Genomic DNA, 10,130 nt, shown 5'->3' on the forward strand with positions numbered 1-10,130 from the left:
TGAGCGAATTTGCGGAGTTTAGGCAAAGAACGTACGGATCCCCTCCCACTATCTGAGTACTACAGACAGACCCCTCGCCAGAGCTGCTGCTACGGTATTTGCGCAGTGGTGCGTTGTGAATCCAAAAACGTAACTTGACGTTCAATCTCATGCGTGCACGGTGCAGCAGCCAGCAGCTGTTTGTTTACGTTTACGAGCCGGCGACCGAGCCGGCGCTAGAAAGAAAACCTAGTTCAGAGTTACAGTAGTAACAGTAACACCAACACTGCAGACTGCAAAATGAAAAGGATATATCCTTCAGGGTGCGAAAAAAAGAAAAAGAAGCAACGGAATGATGAGCTGCGTCAACAACAGTCAGGTAACCAGCCAACAGTTTATTATTTATGTCAGTGTCAGTGGTTCTCAAACTATGACCAAGAGCCTCAGTATTACATATATCCAGTACTTGAGTTGTAAAAAAGAATCAGGGAGGATGGTGGATTTTATCATATGGGGACAGATAATTTGTGCTGATTACAAATAATATAATATATTACAAATAATAGCAGTGACCAAAACACCTGCAGAAATCCTGCAGGAATGACATAGCAGCAGTTAAATGCAGCCTTCTGTAAGCTTTAAATATCCACTGGGCTTACATCAAATACATCAAAACACAACAATAAAAAACACTTTTCTGAACTTATCAATATGACTCTGTCCTTCACAGGATAAGTAAAATGGATCACTGCAAAAACTCAAAATCTTAACAAGAATATTTGTCTTATTTCTAGTTAAAATGTCTCATTTTAGTAAAAAAATTTAATTACACTTAAAACAAGACTCATCACTGGAAAAAACAACAATTTTCACCTGTTTCAAGTAGATTTTCACTTAAAATAAGTAGAAAAATCTGCTAGTGGAACAAGATTTTTTTGCTTGTAATAAGAAGATAAATCTTGTCCCACTGGCAGATTTTTCTACTTATTTCAAGTGAAAATGTACTTGAAACAGGTGAAAATTGTCAAATAAGTTATTTTTATTGTGATGACTCTAAATGTTGAAATAGCAGTAAAACCACATTCATTGATGAAATGACATAAGGGATGGAAAGGAGGGATGGCAGTTTTACAGGGGGGATGATTTGGACCGTTTTTATTTCAGGGGGGGATGCCATCCCCCCTCAACTCGAGTACTGCATATATCTGTATTTGGCCACATACTCCAATCTCAGAATATGTTGTTCCAGGAACCTCCCCAGAAGCAAAAAAAAAAAAAAAGAAAGTTTGCTGAGAAAGATTTGCACCACATTCTCTGGAGTTTTGGTGTAATATTCAATAAATGTTTCTACCTCATTCTGATGTGTTTGTCTACCTACTCTGAATATGGATTTTAACTGTTTTTAAGGTGAAAGAAACCCTGCAAAAACACTGGCCAAAATCAGTCCAAATCGGCCCAAATCGTGCCCAAATTGGCCCAAATCGCCGCTTCCTGCTTAGGGCCCCCTGGGAGCCAGGATCGGCACTGGTCCCTGTCCTGCAACGACGCACATTACTTTTCTCATTTAAAAGCGTTACCGCGGCAACGCTAGACACCAAAAAGTGCGCCCACCCTTCATCTGATTGGTTCAGAGGGAAAAAACTTTGAGCCTCAAGCCCCATAATACGGTTTGACGTACATGAACGAAAATCGGTACACACCTGTATCATGTCGCAACTTAAAGAAAAGTCTCTTGGCGCCATGGCCGAAATTGAACAGGAAGTCGGCCATTTTGAATTAATTGTGTAATTTTGGCGCAATTAATGCCATTCCTTCGGCAATTAATACGGCCCGAACCGTAACGTGCATCCAGGTGACTTATACCTCAAAATGTGCGTCTCCATCTTGCGACTACGCGCATTACTTTTCTCTTTCAAAAGTGTTACCGTGGCGATGCTAGACGCCAAAAAGCGTGCCCCCTTAATCTGATTGGTCCATATTTGATAGTTCTCCAAAAGTCACCAAATTTTGCATGCAAGCCCGGCCTGGTAATAATTTGATATTTCATGGTTTGCATTAATGGGCGTGGCAAAATGGCTCAACAGCACCCCCCGGAAAACTTTTCTCTGCCATAACTTTTGAATGGTTTGACATAAAGAGTCATGGGTGGTGTCATGGGACTCGGTATTGAGTCCTTGACCATAATTGGTGAAATTAGCCCCGCCCCTTCTTTTGATTGGTTGTCCCTATTTCCTGCTATAACTTTTGAATGGTTTGACATGGAGAGTCGTGGGTGGTGTCATCAGACTCTGTATGGAGTCCTTGACCTTCATTGGCCTGAATTAGCCCCGCCCCTTCTTGTGATTGGTTGTCCCTTTTTTCTGCTATAACTTTTGAATGGTTTGACATAGGAAGTCGTGGGTGGTGTCATTTCTGATATGCTTATGGGGGGCGGCGGCCGTGAGTGCGAGGGCCCGTTCATCGCTGCTTGCAGCTTTAATTTATTATTATTATTCTTATTATTTTTCTGACGAAAGGAGGGCCTTTTTGCCCCCCTAAACGTGCCCAAAAAGTCACCAAATTTTGCACCCAAGCCAGGCCTGGCGAAAAATTTGATATTTAATGGTTTGCATTAATGGGCGTGGCAAAATGGCTCAACAGCGCCCCCTTGAAAACTTTGTGCCTCAAGCCCCACGATACGGTTTGACGTACATGCACGAAAATCGGTACACGCCTGTATCATGACGTAACTTAAAGAAAAGTCTCTTGGCGTCATGCCGGAAACCGAACAGGATGTCGGCCATTTTGAATTAATTGTGTCATTTTGGCGAAATTTATGCCATTCCTTCGGCAGTTAATACGGCCCGAACCGTAACGAGCACCCAGGTGTGTTATACATCAAAATGTGCGTCTCCATCCTCCGACACCACGCATTACTTTTCTCTCTCAAAAGCGTTACCGTGGCGATGCTAGACGCCAAAAAGCGCGCCCACCCTTCATCTGATTGGTTCAGACAGAAAAAACTTTGTGCCTCAAGCCCCATAATACGGTTTGACGTACATGAACGAAAGTCGGTACACACCTGTATCATGTCGCAACTTAAAGAAAAGTCTCTTGGCGCCGTGGCCGAAACCGAACAGGAAGTCGGCCATTTTGAACCTTCTGAATTAATCGCGTAATTTTGGAGCAATATATGCCATTCCTTCGAGAATTAATACGGCCCGAACCGTATCGTGAACCCAGATGTGTTATACATCAAAATGTGCGTCTCCATCCTGCGACTACACGCATTACTTTTCTCTTTCAAAAGTGTTACCGTGGCGACGCTAGACGCCAACAAGCGCACCCCCCCTTCATCTGATTGGTCCATATTTGATAGTTCCCCAAAAGGCACCAAATTTGGCACGCAAGCCAGGCCTGGCGATAAATTTAATATTTCATGGTTTGCATTAATAGGCGTGGCAAAATGGCTCAACAGCGCCCCCCGGAAAACTTTGTGCCTCAAGCCCCACAATACGGTTTGATGTACATGCACGAAAATCGGTACACACCTGTATCATGGCACAACTTAAAGAAAAGTCTCTTGGAGCCATGGCCGAAACCCAACAGGAAGTCGGCCATTTTGAAATCTGATTGGTCCATATTTGATAGTTCTCCAAAAGTCACCAAATTTGGCATGCAAGACAGACTTGGCAATAAATTTGATATTTCATGGTTTGCATTAATGGGCGTGGCCTAACGGCTCAACAGCGCCCCCTAGAATACTTTTCTCTGCCATAACTTTTGAATGGTTTGACATAGGAAGTTGTGGGTGGTGTCATGGGACTCTGTATGGAGTCCTTGAGCTTCGTTGGCCTTAATTAGCCCCGCCCCTTCTTCTGATTGGTTGTCCCGATTTTCTGCTATAACTTTTGAATGGTTTGACATAGAGAGTCGTGGGTGGGGTCATCAGATTTGTTATGGAGTCCTTGAGCTTCGTTGGCCTTAATTAGCCCCGCCCCTTCTTCTGATTGGTTGTCCCTTCTTTCTGCTATAACTTTTTAATGGTTTGACATAGGAAGTCGTGGGTGGTGTCATGGGACTCTGTAATGAGTTCTTAAGCTTCGTTGGCCTTAATTAGCCCCGCCCCTTCTTCTGATTGGTTGTCCCTTCTTTCTGCTATAACTTTTTAATGGTTTGACATAGGAAGTCGTGGGTGGTGTCATGGGACTCTGTAATGAGTTCTTAAGCTTCGTTGGCCTTAATTAGCCCCGCCCCTTCTTCTGATTGGTTGTCCCGATTTTCTGCTATAACTTTTGAATGGTTTGACATAGAGAGTCGTGGGTGGTATCATCAGATTCTGTATGGAGTCCTTGACCTTCATTGGCGTGAATTAGCCCCGCCCCTTCTTCTGATTGGTTGTCCCGATTTTCTGCTATAACTTTGGAATAGTTTGACATAGAGTCGTGGGTGGTGTCATCAGATTCTGTATGGAGTGCTTGACCTTCATTGGCCTGAATTAGCCCCGCCCCTTCTTCTGATTGGTTGTCCCTTTTTTCTGCTATAACTTTTGAATGGTTTGACATAGGAAGTCGTGGGTGGTGTCATTTCTGATATGCTTATGGGGGCGGTGGCCGTGAGTGCGAGGGCCCGTTCATCGCTGCTTGCAGCTTTAATTATTATTATTATTATTATTATTATTATTATTATTATTATTATTATTATCATTAATAATAATAATAATAATAATAATAAATATACCAAATACTTTTCAAAAGGACATTTTCTGTCAGACTACAACAATATTCCGAATGCGCACACTGTTACCACCGGGCCAAATTCCTATGTGTTTAACACAAATGGCAAATAAAAGCAATCTGGATCTGGATCTGGACTAAATCATGCCCCAACAACCATAATTAATAAACAGTAACAATTTCAAGGTTAATTTAATTAAACGCAAGTATACGCAATCATTTTCGAGTTATTTATTCAGTAATTATCTGTTAAATCCTTTCATGTGCATTTCCTGTCACTCTTTAGTTTTCGTTTTCATGATCGCTTTGTTGGTTACTGGCTTTTTTCTTCTTCTTATTGCTCCAACTTCCTCAGATCCCCACCAGCACATGAAGCTGTCCCATATGGAAAACTGAAAGCAAACAGACAATAGACAGTATAATTCACACAGTAGTGGCCCAAATAGGTAAACTATCAAATAAAAAAGGTGAAAAGAGGTACCTGTGTGACATTTGGCATGAGGCTTTGTATTAAAACTGACTGTTTTTTTTAAGGGTTTGCCTCAGAAAAAATTAAGCTAACAGAGATGCTATGCTATAATGCTTTGGGGGAAACCTCAATTATGTCACAGAAAAAATATCGATATATATCGAGTATCGCCATTCAGCTAGAAAATATCGAGTTATGACTTTTGGTCCATATCGCCCAGCCCTAGGTCCAGATATCCGGCTTTGCATATTAATATTGGGAAGTGGGGTGTTAATGATCATGCCTGTTAAATTAAACTGTCTCTTCCAGATGAATAGAGATTTTGCAGAGACCATTCAGCTGTGTGAAAACTTGGCTTCAGAGAAGGTAATGATTAATGGAGCCACTTTCATTAAAGGTTTGAATTCTGTTTACCAAATGATGGGCCTCATTCATGAAATTTGAGCAGAGAAACCTTTGTAACATGGGCATTGCAAAATGTACATGTGCTTTGGCATTCAGGAAGATGCTAATCGATGTTAGTTCGGGTCTTTCCATAGATGCAACCAAAATCCTTGTTCCCACCTCCGACCACGTGCATCACTCGTGTCAATGAGGGGTGCATACCAATATAACTTTTTATTTAAAGTTTCATGAATGAGGCCCAATACATTGCATTTCATCTAACTCAGTTAAAAACAGTTCAAAATATTTTCCCAAAGAAATTGCATTATCCTGTTTAATTCTGGATCTTAATGTTGGACAATGAGCACATGAAAAGAACCTTTTAGGAATCAGAGCGGAGAAATTGAGCTCATGCATTTCAAACAGAAGGGCTTGGTGCTGCTGACACTGACAGAAATGTATGTTTACTAGGACGAGGTAGTTGCCGAGTGCGACTACCTGAAACAAGAGCTGGGAATGTTCATAGAGCAGACTGAAAGTTTAGAGAAGGAGCTGGCGGTCCTGTCCAAGGAACTGAAGGAGAGGAAGGATTTGGATGAGTTCAAATCTCTGGAGGAAGAGTTCAGGAATGAGCAAGAGGTAACCTTTTTGACGGACTTCCATCCAGGCTCAGCGGATTCAGTAGGACCAGATGCATTCACATTAATGTCCTTGAACTTTGCTTAATATTCAGATAAGTTGTTTGTTTCTTTTTTCAGAGTGAGTTTCAAAAGGAAATTTCTAGTCTAAAGAAGGTTGTCAACTCTTACGAGGTCCAGAACCTGGAGCTTCAGGTAAGAACAAGAAGAGTTCTTGTTTATTTATTCAGCTGGAAAGGAATTTGTTTTGTTGTTGTAATTGATATAAGTAGCTCCACATCATGGACAAAAAAAAGCAAGAAAAAATTGCACAGAACTTGATTGTTTCTTGGAGGAACCAGTAATCATAGGTGAGAAACATTCAGATGCGTTTCCTCCAGAGAGACAGACGCCACAAAAGCAGGAAGAGCCACAACATTTGTTATCGAATAATAATGATGATTTAAAAAAAGAGCATCCTAGCCAAACCAGTCACACTGGGACAGTGCATGGCGCTAAACGGTTTAGGTGAGAGAACAGTTGTGGTAAACTACAGCAAATTAACTGAAATGTATTTCTTTTTCATTTATGTTGCATCTGGTACAATAAAAAAAAAATAGGTTCCAGGTGCTTTTTCAGAGACCCAGACCATGAACCAGGTCAGCGTTCAGCTGGGGACGGAAAAGAGGCCGACCAGCACAGCAAACTCCAAGAACAACGGAGCACAATGATGCTGATGAAATGCTTCTAATTAATAACTCTGGATTGATTTGAGGAAAAAGAGGAGAGAGAATGAAATTAAAATGTAGACTAACTATAGGCTTTACTAAACAGAAAGGTTTTAAAGGTGGAGGTGGTGTCAGCCTCCTTAACCCAGATTGGAAGTTGGTTCGATAGTAACGGTTCCTGATAGCAGAACGCCCGCCCTCCAAATCTACATTTAGATACTCTAGGAACTACGAGTAAACCTGCACTCTGAGAACGGAGAGCTCTGCCAGGAACATAAGGCACTATCAGGTCTTGCAAATATCGCAGAGCTAAGCCTTTTCGAATGTAATACGCAAAAAAACTGAGTTTTGAATTTGATTGTACATTTTAAAGGGAAGCTAACAGGAGAGACGTGGTCTCTCTTGCTGAGTCCAGTCAAGTCATTTCAATTTGATTTTATATAGCGCCTATTACAACAAGTTTTCTCTAGGATCTTTCCAGAGACCCAGAACATGACCCCCGAGCAATTATTACATAAACAATGGCAGGTAAAAACTCCCCTAGTGGGAAAAAAACCTTAAGTCAGCATTCGCGCTGCTGTAGTTTTGATCAGCTTGAGGGTATTAAGAGAATAACGCGGCCATTGTGCTCGTAATACACTACAGCAAGCCTAGAAATTACGCATCAGTTTTTCTGCATCACTCTGCAAGAAGACGTTCCTAATCTTTGTGACATTATGGAGATGGAAAAATGCTGTTTTACAAACATGATCAATCTTGATCGGCTATAACTCCAAGGTTTCACACAGTTGTACTGGAGGCCATCGCAACAACATCTAATCCCTTCCTAAGATGTTTAGGACCAAAAACATTTCATAAAAACCTGTTTCATTGAAATTGAAAAGCAAAAGGTTTGTAGACATGATTGGACTTTGAGCATCCTCTGGTTTGGCTTTCACCCATTATCAGGAAAAACTGTTTAAAAGGACTCTAAAGTCTGATACCACTTATGGATTGCAACAAAAACACAGAACTCTCTGTTGGCTATACCTGATAGATTTGGAGTTGTGTAAATCCTCCACAAAATGTTGCTCAGAAATAAAAATGGCAAAGTTCAGTGACTAGATCTTGTTAAGTGGGAGGCTACGGTATTCAGTCTCCATCATTTCATGAAACATCTGCATCAAAATTAGGTTAAAGCAGTATTGAAAGCCTAACGTACATAACTTTTGGATAAAGGTAGATTGATAATATCAAATACCTGAAATTAGTTTTGTCTGTGCATCCATTTAAGTGTATACTCTTGTGAATAACATTTGAAGTGGGCTTTATCAAGCCCTGTTTTCAGTCATGGCTCTGACTGTTTATTTTTCATTCAAGTAAAAGGTAAAATTGTTAAAATGTAGGAATTAATTGTTTTTTATATTTACTGTCTTCAGAATAAACTACAAACTGTGTCTGGGGAGCTGGAAAAGAAAACAGAATTTGCAGAGGATCTTCAGAAAATGGTATGTTTTGTTTATTTAATTTAAACTATCTTTTATCACTTACAGCTAGTTTATAAACTACTTTAATGGTAAGAAGAATATGTGGGTGGAGATGTTAAATGGTACCAAGATCATTGTTATCTGTCATTTTAATGTTTTATTAACTTGATTTGAAAATTCCATGTTACCCCACTTACTTAAACTACGATAAAGTTGAAAAATAAAATGAGGGTAAAATAGTTCCTGTGTGCTATTGTCTATCCACTCCTAATCTTCCTCTCTAATCATCTTCCCCCTCATCATAATCACTGCATAGTTATATGCACTAAAGTGGGATGTGCTTGTTTGTTCAGATTTTCACAGACGCACGTATTGTAAACATGTTATTTTTCCTTCAGACATTACGATGGAACGTTTTATTTAATTTGAAAGCACTGAGGTTTTGAGATCTCTCTAAGAATACGTTTATTTGTTCATCACAATTGAACAACAAGGTGATTCAAGGTGCTTTACAGAGACATTAAAACCACACAAATAAAAAGCATGATTTTAAAATGTAAACAAATGAGTTCTGGATGAGGTGCAGTTGCTGACTGACTTTGGGGGGGGGGGGGTGTTTGTTTTTTTAAGTAGACCTGTAAAGACGCTGTTACAATAATCAATAAGTACAAGAAGAAGCTGATGTGGTGAAATGATTAGACTTTTATTCTGCAAACCAAACCCATCGTGCTCTGTCCCCTCAGAGTGGTAAAGACTTGGTGCAAGAGGTGGCGAAGCTTCGCCGCTCTCTGGACGACGCAGAGGGGATCAGCAGGGACACCAAGAAGGAATGGGCCTTCCTCCGTAGTGAAAACATTGCTTTGAAGGAGCAGAATGTAAGTTTTACTTGCAGTTTACCTGAATAAAATACTTGACAGCGACTCAAGTTAAAGCTGTGATCATGTCTTTTCTCCCCGGTTCTGAATGTTACACTTCATAGTCTGAAAACAGTTTTTTATATACTGTCTTCTCCCCAGATGAACCTGACTGAAAACCATGGGAAGATGGAGGCAGAGCTGAACAGCCTGCAGGTTCATCTGGAGAAAGAGCAATCGCGCTACAAGAAGATGCAGACGGATCTCCAAAAAGAGCTGAATATTGCATTTGATGAAAACACCAAGCTCACCACCCTGCTGGATGGCAAAGTTCCCCAAAGTAACTAAGTTCTGTGTGTTTATAATGTCTCATCATTTGACTTCTGAGCACAGACGTCATTGGGTTACGTTTTTGTTTGTCTCCAGATTTGATAGACAGCTTGCAGCTTGAGAGAACCGTGGCCGACCTGAATAGAGAGCTGACAGCGTCCAATCAGGCAAAGGAAGCACTCGGAGCTCAGCTGGAACAACTGGCTTCACTTCAGACTCTTCCAGAAAAAGTGGACAGCTTGACAGGACAGGTGAGTCCTTCAAACACCTTTTTTGTGGTGTCTGTTTGAGAAAAGCATAATATTCCACTGAACTGAATATTCCAAATATTTTTTTCCAGTTATGTAATTTGACAGAAGAGCTAAATGATGTTAAAACTCAAAGAGACGGCCTGCTCTCAGTTCGAGCTGAAGATCAGCAAGAGTCTCAGAAGCTCAGAGAGTCTTTACATACGTCTCAAGAAGAGGTTTTGAACATTCAAGCAGAGCTTGGAGCGTCTGCTCTCAGAGAGACGGAGCTGGAACAGCAGCTGGAGCTTACTCCGCTCAGAAGAAACTAGTCCAGTTTTGTGGTCCCGTTTTGAGCTCT

The 10,130-nt window shown here is 40.9% G+C and overlaps 1 protein-coding gene across 1 annotated transcript; it reads left to right on the forward strand.

Annotated features, from left to right (window-relative positions):
* The first annotated feature begins 334 nt into the window (after nt 1-334).
* Nucleotides 335-10,101, forward strand: LOC133418689 (centromere-associated protein E-like). The gene is made up of 9 exons (XM_061707513.1): nt 335-358; nt 5,473-5,529; nt 6,019-6,186; nt 6,306-6,380; nt 8,311-8,379; nt 9,102-9,233; nt 9,375-9,552; nt 9,639-9,793; nt 9,883-10,101. The coding sequence occupies exons 1-9, from the start codon at nt 335-337 to the stop codon at nt 10,099-10,101; spliced, it is 1,077 nt and encodes a 358-aa protein (XP_061563497.1).
* The last annotated feature ends 29 nt before the right edge of the window (nt 10,102-10,130 follow it).

The sequence above is a fragment of the Cololabis saira genome, chromosome 18, assembly GCF_033807715.1.
Source record: "Cololabis saira isolate AMF1-May2022 chromosome 18, fColSai1.1, whole genome shotgun sequence".
Taxonomy (NCBI): Eukaryota; Metazoa; Chordata; class Actinopteri; order Beloniformes; family Belonidae; genus Cololabis; species Cololabis saira.